The 20668-nt window shown below is 37.7% G+C and overlaps 1 protein-coding gene across 1 annotated transcript; it reads right to left on the reverse strand.

Moving 5' to 3' along the window:
• Positions 1–38: 38 nt before the first annotated feature.
• slc45a3 (solute carrier family 45 member 3) lies at positions 39–17642 on the reverse strand. The gene is made up of 6 exons (XM_083535313.1): positions 17577–17642; positions 7074–7332; positions 6378–6564; positions 5360–5982; positions 4153–4418; positions 39–3537 (listed from the first exon to the last, which is right to left on the reverse strand). The coding sequence occupies exons 2-6, from the start codon at positions 7213–7215 to the stop codon at positions 3124–3126; spliced, it is 1632 nt and encodes a 543-aa protein (XP_083391439.1). The 5' UTR covers positions 7216–7332; positions 17577–17642; the 3' UTR covers positions 39–3123.
• Between the last annotated feature and the right edge of the window lie 3026 nt (positions 17643–20668).

Consider the following 20668-nt stretch of genomic DNA (forward strand, 5'->3'; position numbering starts at 1 on the left):
TTCAATTGTGCATAAAATATAAATTTATGAGATTTGTAAATTATTGCATTCCTTTTTTATCCACAACTTGTTCAGTGTCCCAACATTTTTGGAATCGGGTTTGTAGTTGTAACACTACAAAGAGTAGAAAATAGCAAATAGCAAATACTTATGCAACGCTCTGTATGAACAGGTTGAAATGTAACAGCAAACAGATCAAAGTCTATGGTTTCGCTTCAGCTTCATGAACGCACATACAACCATTTCAATTTTACAGGATCTTTTGAGGTAAAAAACAAAAACGGAATACGAATGATGACAAAACCTCAAGTGCGAAAAAACTATGTATAAAAATTAAATTAAAAACATATTAATCAAATAAAATTATTGATTAAAATATTAATAATTATTATAATACAAACTTAATAACCTGGTTGAATAAATGTGCACACAACTAAACTAATGGTTTGATGAAGGATGTACAGAGTCTTTAAGAACTGTGAAAACACGAGTCATTTATGGTTTTTGAGACATGTGCATGTTCCTTGCTGAGTAAAAGGGTAAAACACACAAGAACTGGACAGTGAATGTGTGAAAATAAAGTTCTGTGGAGTCTAATTGTGACATTTTTGGCTCTAACAGAAGAACTTGTGTACGATGGAGAACAGGAGTGAAGATGTGATCCGCAGACCTCCGCAGTCACACATGGAGGTAGAAGTTTAATGGTTTGGGGTTGTTTTAGAGCAGTGAATGTTGGAGACTTATTCCAGAAAGTGAAAGGAACCAACATGGTGACCATTCCATACTTTAACACCATGCAGTTCCGTCCGGACTGCGGCTCATGGGAACCGAATTCACCGTACAAGACGATAAGCCAAAGCGTACGTCTGAGTTCTGTAAGCGTTATTTAGAGAGCAAACCGACGTCTGGAGTGATGTCTATTATGGAACAACCTGCTCAGTCACTGCACCTGAATCCTATTGAACTGCTCTGGGAGGAACTGGATCATGAAGAAATCTCCAACTATTGAAGAACATCTTTGGCGAGTTTTACAAAAGTATTTCAGCTGAATGCTGGATTTTTCAATGAAAATAAAATGGAACATCTGGACATTTATAGATTTGTTTAGTCAAAGTAAAGCGTTCATACCGTAAATTGTTCAGCTTGTTGCATATAAACTAAAGGAACATGCAGGTGTCTCTCAAAAACCATAAAAAACGTTTGTATAAACAGACACCTCTACAAATATCCATTGTATTATACATTCAGATCATAAAGAAAATTAAAAACCATCAATAAATCAGCAGCTCTACATTCATACAATCCAAAGGCATAAAGAGACTTAATTTTCTACATAAGAGCTTAAAATGGAGTTGAAATTTCAGTGACAGGGCTTGAAGGATTCTTCGGACCAATACTATGGGATTTGTACTCCCATATTTTTTTTCCAGTTACAGGAAGTAGCAAAGATCAGTGTAGCCTCTAGTGGCTGGACATAGTAATTACAGCTTGGACGTTCTGCATAGCATGTAATTCGAAAGCGACCAATAGGAGCGCCGAACCCGATGACGCGATTAGCGTGATGACTTCAAACCACCTCAGGGAAAATGATGGACAGTACAGCAAGAAGAAAAACTAATTAGAGGGAAAAGGAGTGTGTGGGTATTTTATTAGCATTAGCAATTTAAGGCTATGTATCGTTTTTTTTGTCTAAACGTGTCACGGATTGATGATTGATGAAACGTTTTCTTGTGTTGCGTCAATTTCTGTTTGATTTTATGACAACTGAGATCCTACAGTGTGATACGGGGATTGTGTTTGTACAGTCTGACAAGAAACAATGGCACAAAAAGATGAACAATCGTACAGTGTGATCCCGGCTTCAGACTAACTACTCTGATGCGTTCCAACCATAAGCAGTAAAACATCCATTGTAAAAAAAAATCTGCTTTCTTCATCATGAAGAAAACAGATGACAACCCTGAGTTAAATTTTTTCTTTTAGACAACTGCACATTTAGTGAATTAGTGTATATGGAGTGTAGGTATGGTGTCAAAACCTCAATTATAGTAGTGCAAAAAAAGTACCTTGGGTATTTATCAGGATCGGACAGAATTGGGACTGGGTGAGATTGGTTAGACGTCCTTTCAGGAGTGAGAAGGATTTTTAGAATTCTTGTGGAAGTGGAGGAGATTGATGAGAATTCCTTCAGGAGTGGGGAGAAGTCATGTGACAGTGGCAGACACTGGTCAGAATTCCTTTGGGAGCGGACGAGATTGGACAGAATTATTTTTGTAGGACACGAATTACATTTAGAATTAGTTAGAAGTGGACCAGATTAGACAGAACTCATTTTAAGATTGGATGAGATTCAAAAGAATCCCTTTGGCAGTAGGGGAGATTGGAAAGAATTTATTTTGGAATTGGTTGAGATTGATCAGGATTGTTTTGCCAGTGGAAGAGATTGGACAGAATTTGTTTCGGAATTTATTTAGGAGCTAACACAATTGTTTGAAATTTCTTGGAAAGTGGATGAAATTAGACAGTTTTGTTGGACAGGACTGGTCAGAATTCTTTTAGAAATGTCCAAGATTCAACAGAATTGCTTTAAATACGTTCAAATAGATTAGACAGAATTTGGTTTTAGAATGGGAGAGATTGGCTAGAATTCCTTTGGGTGTGAGTGAGATTGGACAGAATTTGGTTTGGGTGTGGGTGAGATTGGATAGAATTAGTTTTGGTGTGGATGAGATTGGACAGAATGTGTTTTGGGTGTGGATGAGATTGGACAGAATGTGTTTTGGGTGTGGGTGAGATTGGACAGAATTTGTTTTGGGAGTGGGTGAGATTGGACAGAATTTGTTTTGGGAGTGGGTGAGATTGGAAAGAACTCCTTTAGGATTGGACACAACTGTTTAGAATTCCTTCGAAAGTGGGTGAGATTGGAGAGACTTTGTCTTGGGAGTGCGTGAGATTGGACATGGGTCAGAATTGGGATCAGAAGTTTTAGATTTAAACACCAAACACACATCTAAGTTACGGCATTTGAGTTTCCTGGATCCTTTGTGAACATGAAACCGCTCGACTGATCCCTGATCATAATGCACTTGATATATTATTTAATTGTGGCATTCACGTGTCACTTCAGCTCTCCATTTCCTGTCTGGTGAAGACGATCCTGCTGGAGAAGACGATGGCGAGCAGGCTGAGGGCAGAGGCACACACCATGTAGGCGGTGACGCTGCTGAAAAGCTGCACGATGGAGCCCATGAAGAGTGATGGGAAGACCTGCGACAGGAGATACGCACTGTCCAGGATGGCTAAGTCCAGACACATTCCTCTATGAGGCTGGTGGGAGTCAAGCGACGTGTCCATGTCCAGGGAAACATAGGAATTACTTGATGAGGAAGGAGCCACTTTGGTGGTAGAGGGAATCACAGCACGGCCATTCAAATACCCGTTTGTGTTCCGATGCACAGCGGAAATCTGCTTATGGGTCGATTTAATCAAATCAGTCCTTCTGGAGAGGAGTTTGGGTTTACTGCTGGAGAGGAAAACCTGGTGGAAAAAAAGATTGTAATTCTGTAAAAAAAAAAATGAATTTAAAAGTAATACATCATGACTGAAAAGGGCATGTTTCAGCATGTTATGAAGATCCGATGATGTGTGAAGTCACGCAAACTCGAGTGAGACAAATGCACTTAAAAATTATATGGAAACAAAGATTATATGCAAATTAGAAGAATCAAGTGAAGAAAAAAAAATCCCTAATATATAACAAATTGTGAAAAAATTAATTACACAAAAAATGTAAAAAAAAAAAAAAAATTTCAAAAGTTGAAAAAGAATTCTTTAAATTGTGAAAAAAAATTACCAAAAATGTATTACTAATAAAAAAAAAGAAAAAAGAAAAAAAAAAGAAAATCTCAAAATTGTGAACAAAAAAGTATGAAAAATAATAAAATGTATTTGCCCTAAAAAAAAAACAATAAATTGGTTCAAATAAATCAATTGCACGAAAATGTATCATATGTAAGTCAGTATTAGTACGTGACTTTTTATTAATAAAATTAACTTTTATTTTGATGTAAAAAATAAAATGTCACGTGACAAAATAAATGGCATGTGTAATATAAAGACGAACCGTGCGACGCTTCAGGTGACGTTTCTCACCTGCTCATCTGAGTGGTACAGACAGGTGAGTGTGTACGGCAGGATCTGCAGAGTGCAGAAGGTGAAGCCGGTCACCGCCGCCATCGCCGTCACCAGGATGACGTTTTTAGAGACGCTCATTACAGCCGTGCTCAGTGCCAGCAGGGCCAAGCTGCTCAGGTAGATCACACGTGCACCGACACGTGCCACCATCCGCTCCATCAGTACAGAGAAGGTCACGGAGGTCACACACTGCAGGAACAGACCCAGACTGGCCACACGCACACCTGAGCGAATCGGATCAGTAAACTCATAACTATCCTACACACATAGTGAACACATTGTTAAGAATCTCTATGTAGAAGATGAGGTCCATTTAAAGTCTGGTTCCTCTCACGGTTCCTCTCACGGTTCCTCTCACGGTTCCTACTCACAGTTTCTCATTAGTGACTTAGATTTTTCCAAATGATTTTTGGTTAGTGAAGGAAAGTTTGCAAATATCCTAGAAATAAATACTGCATAAAAATTAAATACAATAAATATTATCATGTAATGTATTTATTTATTGCTGTTAAAAATATATTTAGCTGCTACACCTGCCTTATTATGAATAAATAAATAAATAAATAAATAAATAAATAAATAAATAAATAAATGAAATGTACGAAACAAATATTTGTTTGTTTGTTTATTTATGGCTGTTACGATGGACTCTATGCTTGCCTTAATAAAAATAAATAAATATACTACAAATAATTATTTGAGGAGAAAAAAAGTGCAAAACAAATAATTGTCTGTTTGTTTGTTTATTGGCGTTGCAGATTAAATAAATAAATAAAAACCATTAAAAAAAACAAATTTAAAACAAACTAAAACATCTGTCTGTCTCTCTAGTTAGTAAGTTAGCTAGTTGGTTAGTTAGTTATTAACAGCCATAAACAAACAAACAAACAAACAAACAAACAAACAAACAAATAAATAGCCGTTGTTCCAGATTAGTTTTATGCATGAATTAAAGTACTCCAAAATTATATTTGTTGTTTTCGCTGTGCACAGTAATCATTGTTTTGGAGCCACAGAGCTTTTTTTCCACCACATTTTGTAAAGTTTGTATAAAATAGTAATTGACAAATTATTTTATTTATAAAAGCAGTAATCAGTGAACCGGATTAAAACTTAAAAATTAAAAAGAAGTGAATATTATTGGAGTGTGATGGTAAGACAGTACCTTCCTCGTATAGAAGTCTTTCATGAGAGCCTGGTTTAGCGCTGGGCACGCCATCGTATAAACCCTCGCCAACAAAGTCTGTATAAAACAGCACGAACGTATTCAGAGCCATCCAGCTGCACAGCTCGGCCACAAACAGCCTGGCGATCACCCGGGGAACGTGGCTGCACCCTGACCAGAGTCCGGGCATGACTGTGAACAGGCTAACCACTGCACGCTTCAACATCTGCGCCCTGGAGAACAACTCAGACGGCCAACAGCACACCCTGTACGAGCTCGCAGATCTCCTGGATGACTCCGGGACCGCCTCGGCCGTCTGCTCTTCCGAGACAAAGGCTGTGGTCATGAGGCATATGAGGAACAGCACAGTGAGGAGAGCGTAGATGAAGGCCTCCTGGCCTCCCAGGTAAGAAGATGCACCCAGGCTGGTCCAGTCCACGGATGGAAGAAGATACCCGATGCATCCTCCCAGGCTGAGCATGATGGAGTAGATGGAGAACGCCTGACGGCTCTCCTCTTCTCTGGGGTAAAGATCAGACACCAGCGCCTCCAGTGGGGTGAAGCAGGCCTGACCGCAGAACTCCAGCACACAGATGGACGACACCAACAGCAGAACTTCCAACCTGGTACGGAATATCCACATAGATCACATATCCAACATATACCACAAAATATCCTGGACAATTTGGTGCAAAAATATGTACACCCTTAATACAAAATTCATCGGTAAACCTTCCCGAGTGGACACTCATGGTTGTACAAACGTTTGCAATAAGGACAAAAGTGACAGACAAACAGATATGAAGCATGTTAAGATTTGAAGACGGCATTTAAGTGCAAAAGTTTGCACACGCTTAAGATTAATAAAGGAATTTACACAAAAACATTTAGTGAATGCAGACAAACTTTTGCACTCCCAACTAGAGATGATTTGATACACATAGAAGTATCTGGTGTCATTCTTACTCGTTTAGTCGTAAGTAATGTGTGTTAACACGATTAGGTAAAGTGAACGCACCCACAATGTTGCTGCTCGGAGAACAGAGAGGCGATTTGAGAAGCACGAGGAATAATCATAAGGCTGAGCAGCACGCCGACACACAGGGCCCAGATGAAGGGACGTCGGCGCCCATAACGACTTCTCCATCTGTCGCTCGCTGAACCCAGTGGAGGAACGAATATCAAACCCAGCACAGGACCCACACCTGCACAGTAAGGGGGAATGGAAATAAATAAAGCATTCAGGAGTCACATGGACTTTTATATCTGTAAATATATCCAGGTTAAATCAAATACAAAATAAATCAGTGCTGCTGCTCGTTCTGAACATTTCCATGTTTTCACACAAATTGAAGCTTGGTCATTAATGATACATTCATATGGAATTACCAACTGAAAGAACACACACATGTGGTAGGCAATTTGCACTCTTTAAAACCAGATGTTATGCAACTCAAATCATCTGACTAAGGAAAAACCTTCTGACAACAGGGAAAAATGTTGACATTAATTTGAAAGGTTGGAATTCCTTGACAGAAATGTGAAAATTTCTTTAACTAAACCAGAAAAGAGGTCAGCAGAAACAACAAAATGTCATGTGTAGAACAATTGAGCTTTAAAATATGATTAGGAATGTCAGCTTCAGGTTGATTAACAATGCTAACGCTAAAGCGTTTGGATATCCCTCCTGAACACCCAGCTCACATTCACTCACCAAGCACCATGGTCATGAAGCGCTCCTGCACTCCAGCCTCCAGGAGCATAGGGGGGATGTAAATGGTGCCAGTGGCCATGCATATCTCCAGCCCACATGTCAACACGTTGACCAGGTACAAGTCCAAGAGCCTGCTACGCATATCCAGACGATCAGCTTGTACACTTCTCTCCACACTAATCCTGCAAATGGGAGAAGGCTGTGGATATAGACATGATCTGGAGCTTTATCCTTGACCATGAGTCCTCCATGATGTTGTCTGGAATATAAATATTGCTTAGTTAAAGTCTTATTTTTGGCTTTCATGGCTTTCATGGTGTAAGAAATAAAGGGGTAGGAGGAAAGTGAAAAAATACAATCTTAACGCACACACTGTACAGTTTTACGCACACAATTATTTATGGGTTTCAAAACCTACTACTTCCATCTTTTACCACACACACACACACACACACACACACACACACACACACACACACACACACACACACACACACACACACACACACACACACAGTATATAGACAAAAGCTTGTAGACACCTGACCCTTTTATAATAACCTCCAATCTACTGGGAAGATGCTCCACTAGATGTCTGAATGGCCTGAGATGGCCTAAAACTTCAGTGGTGGGACCAACCTTCAGCAGACGTACACAGAAAAAGTACACACATCCTTTACTTAAGTAGAAGTACAGATCCTCATGTTTTAAAATAATCGGGTAAAAGTTGAAGTACTGATTATACTTTTTTACTCAAGTGAAAGTAAAGAAGTTTTGATTAGATAGATAGATAGATAGATAGATAGATGGATGTGATAGCCTAGTGGGTTAATGTCAGGGTCCCCACGAGGATGAGTTTGAGAGTTTGATTCCTGCTCGAGCTGGTGGTTGCTGTGTTGGTAAATAAAACTTCTGGACCTTGTCCACTCTGAAAACATTTCAATTCTGTCCTTTCTATGTTGGATTCATTTCTTGATATCCTGGTCTTTAATGAAAGATAACCCCACCAAAGAAAAGCACTTCTGTGGTAGCTCAGTGGGTTAAGGCTTGTGCCTGAACATGGTCCTTAATATAGTCCACGCTGGTGATACGGTTTCAAAGCCAGTCCTACATGCCTTCTTTCTTACTGCGTGAAACAAAGTATGAACCCTCCAAAAAGCACACATGCTTTTAAGCAGCGGTCGCTCAGTGGTTTAAGGCTTGTGCCTCATCTAAACATGCATCCCAGTCTAAGCTCTTCCATGGTTCATCGGATTAAGGCTGGTGCCTCGCTGATGGTAAGGATCAGGGTTTGAATCCTGCTAGTTGCGATGTCGGTTATGTTCCTGCTTCCTAAATCTTTCTTTAGCTTTATATTCTTGTGTTGATGGTTTAAAGGTAGATGGACCTGCTCTAAACAAACGTCCTGGCCTGTCTTCTCTGATGGCTCAGTGGGTTAAATCAGGTGTTGTGCTTTTGGTGGGGTTCAGGGTTCGAATCCTGCTTTCTGCCTGCCAGTCACGATCAGGATTCACTTCCTACATTTTTCTTTAGCGATATATTTTTGTTTTTAATGGGTTGAAAAGAAAGATAGACCTGCTCTAAACAAGCTTCCTAGCCTGTCCTCACTGATGGTTCAACTGGTTAACGTTGGTGTCTCGCTGGTAGTGGGATTAGGGTTCGAATCCTGCTATCCTGTATTTGCTTCCTACATCTTTCTTTAGCATTAAATTCTTGTGTTGATGGTTTGAAAGAAAAGATAGACCTGTTTTAACAATTGGTACAGTGTGTCCTTCCTGATGGTTCAGTGGGTTAAGACTGGTATTTTGCTGTTGGTGGGGTTCAGGGTTCGAATCCTGCTTTCTGTGTTTCTTTCTGGTCAGAATTTCTTGCTTTGCAGCACGAAACGAAGGATAAACCCACCAAAAAAAGAAGGTGAGTTGTGGGACTTGATGGCTTTGTGGTAAAAGCCTTGCCTCTGAGCTCAGAGGTTGCTGGTTCAAATCTGGCTTGTCCCCACACTGGCTAAGTTGTGTGGAAATTAGTGTGTGGTGAGCAATGGAGTGGGTGACTGTGAAGACCTGCTGGGTTACAGGATCAGGGAGAAAACATAAATTAAACAATTTGGGGGGGGATATATATGTCAGGAGCCTAAGATCAAACTTTTTTTGGATGTTTTTGCTGCATAACCCCCTGTTTTCAGCTTCTCAGACGCCAGGGGGGCAGACGCCTGAATATTGCCCCCCTGGTTCAGGATACGCCCTCTGAAACCGTCCACATCCGACCTTCCACGCAGCCATTTCTGACACCTTCCTCACTATGGTCACCTAGGTCCCTTCCACACTCTTAACTTTGAGTCCTGGCTGGGGTTTGAACCAGCAACCTCTCAACCCAGAGGTAAAGCTCTTCCAATTGAGCCACAGGATCTCCTGCAAGAACCTTATTTTTGGGACCTTTTTTGTTTTTTTTATAAAACTTTTAAACAATTTAAAGGAAAGCTAAGGGATAGGAATTGAACCGGGTGAGTCAGATAGCAGAGGCCGCATCACTTACCACTACACTACCAGAGGGGTGGCAAACAAAGCTTTGCTTATTGGACTCTTGGTTTTTCTATAGTTAAGAGACCACTGTTTTCTCTTAGATCATGATAATAGAGGGTCAAAACTTCTCCTTTCTGTACATTCTCTCAGTTACTCGAAGTCTATGAGAAGTGACTCAGGTACAGGAACCACATCTCCAACACCTGCATCACTGATATACCATGATTTACCAGCAACCAATTTTAATGACCTTTTATTGTTTTGTTTTTTTTTAAACTTCTTATAATGTTCAATATGAAACTAGAGGTAAAAATCGAACCAGGAAAGTCTTTCATCATAGATCGCTAATGGCATTACTTCAAAACTCAAAACTTTGTTAGACATGTAAATAAGCAGGAAAGACAGAGACAAAGACAAAGAGACACAGACACAGCTTTAGAAAGAGTGAGAAACAAATAGAGAGACAGCAAGAGAGAAACATATACAGTGAGACAGAGACATTTACTAAAAGAGACACAGAGACAATTAGATAGAGAAAATAGAGAGACAAAGATAGCGAGATATAGCCACTTCCTGTTGGAAGTGTTTATCCCGAGTGACTCTTAATGATCTCATTTACTAAATGAGCAGTAGTGAGTTAAGTGCTTGCTCAGGTGCCCAAAACTGGCAGCTTAGAGGTGTTAAACATGCATCATATGTACAGCATGTGATATGTATGTAAGCATATGTACAGTGATTAAATATAAAGGCTATATCAGTGCAGAGATGTGTGGACATCATTAAGAGCCTTTGCTATGTTTCCACACGGACAGTAAATGAGGTGATACCGGAGAAACTGCACCTCTTCAAGTCAAGTCAGGAAGCTTATATATATAAAATTATAGACATTTTACAGATTTGAATGATGTATTGTTTTTATCTGTACGATCAATAAAGACAGTAATTTAAGTTTGTGTCGCCATTATGAGGGAAAAACCCACAAAACGCCACCCCGAGGGTAAATTGTGTATAACATAGCAGATTTGGTGTTTGATTTGATACCTGGCGCAGAAATAAAACAAAAGTTTACTGATTAAAAATATTTTTATCTGGATTTTATTTATTTATTTTATATCTTATATATATTTGCCGAAGGTTTTAATTGCGCCTCTTTTTTATTTAGTTATTTATTTATGTATTTACATTTTCTATAAAAATGGTGAAACAGAAATGCGCGCTGAATTGATAGCGTTAATAAAATTTAGTGCCGTTTACAATAATTTTACAATAATTTGACAGCCAAATATATATATATATATATATATATATATATATATATATATATATATATATATATATATATATATATATATTAATACAAAACTAATTAAAAATGTTGTTACCTAATGAATGTATCCAGGCTGAAGATTCACATATAGAACACAAGCAGAGAAAAGATGATGATGATCAGAAATGTGTCTGTTCTCAGTCATGTTTACATCACTGACTCCCTCTGTCTCATCCACGTTCACCCCAAACTTCTTACTGCCTTCTTCCTGCTGAATTTGATCTCCATAAACTAGTCTACATCTGTGGTGAGTGAGAGTCAGGACTTTATACACCAGCGGATTGAAAAAGACACCCAGTAACAGGAAATCGGTTGAAATCGGCGCGCAGTTAAAATAAAAAAAATATTTCACCAAATTAATGGATTAAAACTAAAGTAACGAGCCGGTTTTGAAAATGTAAGAAGTAAAAAGTACAGATATTTGTGTAAAAATGTAATGAGTAAAAGTAAAAAATTGTCTGAAAAATAAATAGTGGAGTACTGATACCAGAAAAATCTACTTAAGTACAGTAACGAAGTATTTGTACTCCGTTACTTCCCACCTCTGACCTGCAGTTGTAAGCTGTACACCTTTCGGCTAAACAACACTAGTTACGGAAATTAAAAGCTCACTGTAAGATGATATCTGAACAATGAAAACCCAGGCGAAGGCTATTATTAAACTCCATTGTGAATAACCAACGAAACTCAGCCACAGACACGGTTTTGGAATATCCGTTTGGAATTGTGGGTCAAGTGTTTCCTGTGAAGTGTCCACATACAGTAAGCTGGATGCGTTATCATTTTAATAGTAATGTTTCATTTCCATATCCGAACGATATCGCAAAAAAAGTAGGTATTACAAACTAGCTACTCAACTGTAATACAATTAATTTTCTGGGTAATTTCTTTTTTTTTGGCTAGCTGCATTTCGAAGAATTTGGGCTTTTCTGCAAATGTGGTGAATTTTAAAATATTATACACTACAGATTTTTTTTAATGAGTACCATCATTTATTAATACATGTAATACATAACTATCAGGCCTAGTCTTTTCTTTTGATTAGTATTTATTTGAATTACTTACAATTAATTTTACAAATGTAACAATATTTAAAAAAACTATTATTAAGTAATAAGTAATTATTATAAAGTCATTATTTTGTAAATCATTCATTAGTTTATTTAAAAATAAACATTACATAATGAATCAAACTGATTTTAACAAGGTGCCTATATTTCCACTTTCTACACAAGCAAAGCCCCCCGAGGCCAGGGTTAACCAGGCTTTTCACTCAACAACCAATTTTGCTACAAAATTGTACATTTTAACCCATTTATAACTTTAACTAGCCAAGTCAACTAACAATTCACACATGAGCCATTCAGGCCCAGCTTGCCACTTGACTTTAAAACTTCCTTTCTTGAACTTATTTGCTTGGGGGAACATTTTCATTTTAAACACGAGGGTTGGTTACCCCAGGCAAGTATCGCCAAATTCTTTTTTATATTTTTAAAGATTTTCTTTAAGCTATTTCTTAATGAACCAGAGTGCCATTAGATGTTGCATAATGACCACTATGTACATGTTAGCCAGATATGTTGCTTACTTGACAATTTGGCTGTATTTAATACATCATTAAGATTTACAAGTTGAGTATTTGCCCTAAATCTGCCCTTTCATGAACTTCATGAAATTAGCTAATGACTTGATGGTGTTACCTGCCACATCTGATTTCTTCCGACATTTGGTGGGTTGGTGGTTGTTCATTTCAAACACTGGTTGTGACTCACTATTTTTCTAAACCAGCATGACCTAAGAGTATTTTATTGCTTTATTTTATTATGCAAGTCTGGTAGATTGTGAAATTAACATTTGACCAGAAGATCCATCTGTTTCATTACATTCTGAATGGTTTATTCAGTCTTCTTCTTCTTCTTCTTCTTCTTTCGGCTGCTCCCATTAGGGGTCGCCACAGCAGATCATCCGTCTCCATACCACCCTGTCCTCTACATCTGCTTCTTTCACAACAACTTCCTGCATGTCTTTCCTCTCCACATCCATAAACCTCCTCCTTGGCCTTCCTCTTTTCCTCCTTCCTGGTGGCTCTATGTTCAGCATTCTCCTACCAATATAACTCATGTCCCTTCTCTGCACATGTCCAAACCATCTCAATCTTACCTCCCTCACCTTGTCTCCAAAACGTCCAACATGTGCTGTCCCTCTAATAAACTCATTTCTAATCTTGTCCATCGTCGTCACTCCCAACGAAAACCTCAACATCTTCAGCTCTGCTACCTCCAGCTCCGCCTCCTGCCTTTTACTCAATGCCATGGTCTCTAGTCCATACAACATCGCAGGTCTCACCACAGTCCTATAAACTTTCCCTTTCATTTTTGCAGATACTCTTCTATCACAAATCACTCCTGCCACTCTTCTCCACCCACTCCACCCCCACCCTGAGTTTATTCAGTATTATTTAATTTTCAGTACAGACCTAGACTGATGGATAAACACACATTACACAACTCTTCAGGATTTACTGATTAAATGATTCATGAAAGACATCCTGCTGTTACGGCTAATGATTTAGTAAGAGACGAGGTACTTTGAGTCATTCTAATAATGACCTCAATACCGCCTTTCTCAACTGTCCCAGAGGATTGCGCAACATTTCCTACTACTGAAACACTGTAGAAACGCATTAGATTTATCCTGACTCCAAAAAATACACCAGATATAAATAGTAGAAATCTGAACTCTTGATTATTTGCAATACACATAATATTTTCTTTTCCTTAAAACACACTGATAAAATACATCCATAGGAGAAATGTATGTTGTATACATTACATGAAAAATAGTTTGTGGACAACACTATTTGCTGTTATAATAACGTCCACTCTTCTGGGAAGATGTTCCACTAGACTTGTGGAGATTCATTCAGCCACAAGGGTGCTAGTAATGTCAGGTACTGATGAAGGTGAGGTGAGTCAGTGTTCACATACATCTCAAAGGTGTTCAGTAGGGCTTATAGCTCTACAGCAGGAGATCTTCTACACCAACCCATGTTAAGCATGTCTTAATGGAGCTGGATTTTTGCACAGGGGAAGGTTTTGTGCACCTGGAACACGTTTTGTTCTCCTAGTTAAAGGGAAGGGAAAATTTCATGCATCCACATCCATAGATAAAATAGTCCCTCCAAATTTGTTGTTACAGTTTGGGAAGAACCACATGCATTTATCTGCTCCATCAATGCCATTTCATTAATCCATCTAACCATTTAACCATCCAACTATGTATCCATCTATCCATCCATCCATCCATCCATCCATCCATCCATCCATCCATCCATCCACCTATCAATGTATCCATCAATATCTCTATTGATTCACCCTCCCATCCATCCCTCCATCCGTCTATCTATCCACCCATTTATCTATTCAGCCACCCATCAATGCATCCATCTGCTCCATCAATGCCAATTCATTAACCCATCAAACCATCTAACCATCCAACTATGTATGTATCCATCCATCCATCCATCCATCCATCCATCCATCCACCAATCAATGTATCCCTCCATATCTCTATCGATCCACCCTCCCATCCATCCCTCCATCCATCTATCCATCCACAACATGCATTATATAATGCATCCATTCATCAATTCATCCTACTCTTTTCCCCTTTAATCTTTTTATTCCTACTCAATGAATAACAAATGATTACTTATGACTAGTATTTATATTAAAGCTGCATGTACCAGCACAGTTAACGAGTTCTCAGTGCATCCTGTAAAAACCTAATCAATCTGCTGTTTCGTTACGAGTCAGCGAAAGCTACGGTTTCTTCCGAATCGCCGTCTTCTTACTGAGAACTTCTCTGTGAGAAAACATTAAACGGAAACTCGTATGAAATTCAGAGTAACTTCTGCCACATTGCTGGGATTCAGGGGCCTGAAAACGTCTGGCTGTATTTACACCGTGACCTTAACAGGAACGAGTGAGTAAAGCTCTGTGCAGCGTACAAGCAGGAAGCTGGAAAGCTGTGTAACTGCTACAGATGCATCACCACCCATTTAGTCAACTCCAGTCACACTGCTGTGCAAACACGCTAACACACATACACACACACACACACACACACACACACACACACACACGCACACTGTTATCACAGTACAGAAAGTTTGTACTCTATAAACCACAACCGTACAACTTTTTGCTATTTCAAGCACATATTTTGGTGTTATTATTATTAGCATCCAAATGTACACTATAGTGCTTACAGTCATCTTCATTAATATTGGCACCCTTTTAATTATGAGCAAAGACTGAAGAATTGCCTTTACTGTTTACCCTTTAGCCCATAAAAAAAAAAGAAAAAAGAAAAAAAGTGTACCATAATTATTGCCACCCTTTTTAGCCAGTACTGTGTGCAACCTCAGTTCTCAAAGATCTACTAAATGGGCAGAAATAATGGGACACCTGAATTTTCCTGCCATATGTGGTTCTTCTCCAAACTGTTAACACAAAGCTGGACGGCATTTAATGTGTTATTATAAAATTTGCCGTTCATTTGAACTTGGAAACCCAAAACCTGTTCCAGCATTACATTTACAATTGTGGCATTTAGCAGTTGTCCAGAGTTGTTCAGACACTTTAAAATCTAGTGAAACATCTTCCCAGAAGAGTGGAGGGAATTATTAAACTGGCACTAACAAACTTATATAGTGCAACCGATCTGACACCATTCCTCCATCCAGACTCATTCCAGATCCTTCTAATTTCAAGGTCCACACTGGTGAACTCTCATCTTCATTTCACCCCACTGGTTTTCCTCAAGGTTCAGGTCAGGGGACTGGGATGGTCATGGACATGGCAGGACCTTTTATTTTGGGGTCAGCAAAGCATTTATATGTTAATGTTATATGTATGATGTACGATTTGGATCTTCTTGGTGCAACTAGATGCAACTATGGTCCATTTTAACCTTTCAGGTGTTCATTGAATATCTGTTTATGTTTAATAGAGTCCATGATAGAGTTTATGTATCTTAACAACGTCCCAGTCCTCTGGCAGAAGAACAACAGCGCACAAAGCCAGCTCCATTAAGATCTGCTTTACATGGGTTGGATATGGTGGAAGATCTCCTGCTATAGAGCTCAAACTTTACTGTACACCTTTTGGATGAATGTGAACTCTGAACCCCAGGCCTCCTCAACTCACCTACAAGGTTGTATCAAAAATGTTTCGAGGCTAGTTTGTTACACGCCAACACAAAGTCACAGGGAGCACCGACATTCATGAGTCAGTGTGCAAAGGGACTATTTTGAAGGTGATAGTGTGTAAATGTTTCACTAATGAGCAAAGACATTCAATTTGAAGGTTAAATAAAGAACAAAAATCTTTAGACAGGAAAGAAGCTCTGATGACTGAATGCTAGCTCGATATGTTAGTTAGCTTGACAGACGTTCTATCAAACACTTGGTAGAGTTTTAAAGATACAGGAAACAGCTGAACTGTACTGTGTTTTGCTGAACATTTGTGTAAATAAATATTGAGACACCTGTAATAGGCAGAGAGAAAGAACATCGTGTATATTTATGGAAACATGAAAACAAGGAAGATTTATGAAACAGGAAATCAATTTAAATATTCATGAATGCAAATGACATAAGAATTGCAGTTTTTTTTTTTGCATGATTCAGAGTAATTATCGAATCTACAGAATATTTTCTCAAACCTGGGAATTAGCATTTTTTTATTATTATAACATTTGGATGCCAACTTGCCCCACAAATTGTGACCTGTAATTTATCTTGTGCTGTATTAATGATTATACACACCCAGGCTGATTGTATGTATGTATATATATATATATATATATATATATATATATATATATATATATATATATGTATATATATATATATATATATATATATATATATATATATATATATATATATATATATATATATATATATACACACACACACACACACACACACACACCATAAATATATTGGTACCATGTAATTTTTTACAGGGCTTTCGTTTCGATATGCGATCCAGAATGCAATTCTTTTTAGGTGGACCACAAGTGTGTGTAGTCTCCGCCTTGCACTTTTAATACATTTTTAAAATACTATGATCAAACTTGAAAGCAAACATAACATTGTCAGGGGTATTAAAAAAAAGAAACCATGGGGAAAAAGTTCAATGTCAAGAAAATGTACATAATAATATATAAATATTTTATATTATTATTATATATGATATATTATATATAAATGAAAAAAAAAATTATTATTATGATTATTTCTTTTAAACCTAAGCCCTTGGTGTAGTCTGAACTTTTTTTCCTTTTTTAAATTTTTATTTTTATTTTTTACCTATTTTACTGATTTTTGGAATTATGCGTAGAATTTCAGAAAGCTGTCTCACACACTGCACACAGCAAAACCACATGTTCAATAAATCATTAATGAATGAAGCCTTACAGTTTGTCCAGTTGTTCAACATGAATTGACCTAGTTTTAGCCCCAATTTCACCCAAATTACAAATGAATATATATATATGGAAGATTTATTTCTATTGACATCTCATATAAAATTCAGTTGGCGAGGTACATTTGTGGTAAAAAGCTGAACAGAAAAAGTCGATACATACAGTGAGGTTGAGTGTGTGATGGTGATCCTTGTCTTCAGTCCTCTTCTCACATGTACAGTGTGACACAAAGTGTGATACGGAGTTTCATTTGCAGAATCAACACAGAAGCTAAGAGGAGGAGTCTAACGAGGAAGTGTGGACCGCTGATAACAAAAAAAAAGAAGAAAGAACCAAGTGTAGAACCTGAAGTTCAGCTTTTTAAATGCAGACACTGACACCGGAGCATGATTTTTAAGCAAAATGTAGGGAATTTAAGTCAATTTATTACAGCATTATAACATGGAAATTGTTTCATAAGGCACATTATAATCACATTAAACCAAGAGAATAATTATAGGATGTGTATGTGATTTAGCAGAAGAGAACATTTATTATTTTATATTTTTTTTTTTAACCCATGTGTATATGTATGTGTGTATATATATATATATATATATATATATATATATATATATATATATATATATATATATATATATATATATATATATATATATAAAGGGTTAAAAAGGGGGTGTAATCAGGGGTGTAACGAGTTCGAATGCAATCCTTTTTACCTCAGAAACCAATTACGTGATTGCTTTTTATTATTATTATTATTAAACTAAAAAAAAAAAAAAAACACGACCACGCAAGGAGTATCAAAAAATGAAACTAGAGGCTTCCCACTGCGTACCAGAAATGTGATTTGTTTTGCGCACTCATGAAAACACTTAAGTATCCACAGCGCTAAGAAGCGGCTAACGCTAACGCTAACACTTCTTTAGTGTTTTATGTCCAGCTTCAAGAATTTCTCTTAAAAATCCTGCCAATTGCACATATCCAGCGAGCGAATGAATAAAGGATGGAAGGAATGAAGACATTTGTTAGTCTGCTGAAATAATTAGAACAGTTACGTAGATCATATCTTTAGAAAATTTTATAAATAAATACAAATGTAAAACACACACACACACACACACACACACACACACACTTCATGTATCACCCAAATGGGTTCTAATGTAAACAAATAAATTGGTAAATTTTATTTTATTTCATCAATTTAATAAATTGTATATATGTATGCAGCATATTTATGTCTGAAAAGAAAGAAAAAAGTGAGTGAAAAAAATTATTAGGAGTTTGGATTTGCATGAAGAGTTCCAGTAGAAGTTGCAGCTGTTTTGATTGGGCTGGTAAGTTTCACAGTTGGTTTATTTCTCGCTGTCTCAGACGCACTGTTTTTCACAAGGAAGTGGACAAAGTGCTAAGGCTAAGTGCTAAGGCTAAGGCTGAGCTCAAGACACGAGGGAAGAACTAACAAGAACATGTCCACAATTTCCAAATACTATATATATATATCTATATATATATATATATATATATATATATATATATATATATATATACACACACACACACTCTCTCAGTCAGCCTCATGATGAAACCTGCAATGGTTTTCCAACAATCTTTTCCAGAGATGCTGAGTACTAGTTGGCTGCTTTAACTTCACTCGGCGCTTCAACTCATCCCATCTAGATTTAGATCGGGTGACTGTGGAGGCCTGGTCATCTGATGCAGCACTCAATCACTTTCCTTCTTTGACAAATAGCTCTTACATAACCTAGAGATGTGTTTGTGGTCATTGCTGTGTTAGAAAACAAACAGTGGACCAACTAAGTGTAAATCAGATCTGATAAAATGATGCTGCAAAATGCTGTGGGTACCATGCTGGTTAAAATTTGGCCTTAATTGTGACTAAATCGCCAACAGTGTCACGAGTAATGCATAAACCCCCTATCACACTTCCTCCACCATGCTTCACATCCACACATTAAGGAACCATCCGTTTACTCTCAGTCCGTCAAAGACACGGTGGTGAGAACCGAAGAACTCGAATTTAGATTCATTATAGCAAAGGACAGTTTTCTACTGATTTGATTGGAAGGATCAGGAAAAAGCTGCTTGAAAAAAATGAGCATGGCACTACAGCTAAAGTGTGCAAAGTTTCATTTGTTCTTCTGGAACAAAGTCCTCTGGACAGAGGAGACCACAGTTGAGACCACCATGATTCTGGCTGGAAGGTTCAAGTGCCCCAATACTTTCGGCCACACTTAATCATGTACACACACACACACACACAGGATCCTAAAAACAAATACTGACCTGAATTGTGTATTGATGTTTTTCTTTCACTCGGTTCCTAAGCACAAATCCATCCATGGATTGTGTTACTCGAGGAAGTTACACACAGACGTGCAACGGTCACGAAAAATGCGAGAATAAAATTAAGATTGCTTCTGAGATACAAGACACCTTTACGATGTTTGGATCAGCAACATTTTCTCCTGAAGATTAAAAATGTTTGAGGTTCAATTATTTGAACGTCTTATTTACATTTGGGGAAAAAGCGACACCTTGTGGTCCTTGCTGAAAAATGCTATATAGAAAGAAGATAAAGATGGAGAAGGAAGAGAAAGAAAGATGGTTTGAGAGAAGCAAGGGCATTTCGGGAAGAAAGGAGATGGACAAAGATTTGGAGGGTGATTGAGGAGAAGGAATAGAAGGAGGAGGAAGAAGAAAATTAGAATTCAAGAATTAGAAGAAATAGGTGGTTAAAGGAGGAAGAACATTTGAGGAAGAATATGGAAGAGGAGAAGATTAATATTTGTGGAGAAGGAAATGGTGGAAGAGGAATTGAAGTAGGAGGAAGAAAATAAGAGGAACATTTGAGGAAGAAAGTAAAAGATGGTGAAAGAAAAGAAGGAGATGGAAAGGGAGGAAGGTAATGGGAAGGAAGCAAATTGTAATGGAGGAGAAGGAGAACAACATTTGAGAAGGAGGGAGATGGTGAAATAGGAGTAGGAGGAAGATTTAAAAGAATGACGGATAAAAAAAAGATGACGTAAGGAATTACATTTAAGGAGGAAAGGGAAGAAAGAGGGAGATGGAAAAAGGAGAAAGAGGAGGGGTATTTGAGGAGAAGGTGATTGAAGGATGAAATAAGGTGATGGAGGAAGAGAAAGAGGTTTCCTTTTAATAACATTAAGAGTTCAGTAGCTTTTTTTTTTTTAAAAGCATCGCAAACACACACACACAATGTGTTTATA

The sequence above is a fragment of the Silurus aristotelis genome (genome assembly GCF_946808225.1).
Source record: "Silurus aristotelis genome assembly, chromosome: 29".
NCBI lineage: Eukaryota > Metazoa > Chordata > Actinopteri > Siluriformes > Siluridae > Silurus > Silurus aristotelis.

What these genes read in the sequence shown, in the direction of transcription:
- slc45a3 (XM_083535313.1), bottom strand. Translation starts at nt 7,215, where the DNA reads ATGCGTAGCAGGCTCTTGGACTTGTACCTGGTCAACGTGTTGACATGT. An exon ending in TCCGAGCAGCAACATTGTGG is followed by an intron (nt 5,983 to 6,377) that starts GTGCGTTCACTT and finishes ATTCCGTACCAG; the next exon opens with GTTGGAAGTTCTGCTGTTGG. An exon ending in TGTACCACTCAGATGAGCAG is followed by an intron (nt 3,538 to 4,152) that starts GTGAGAAACGTC and finishes TTTTTCCACCAG; the next exon opens with GTTTTCCTCTCCAGCAGTAA.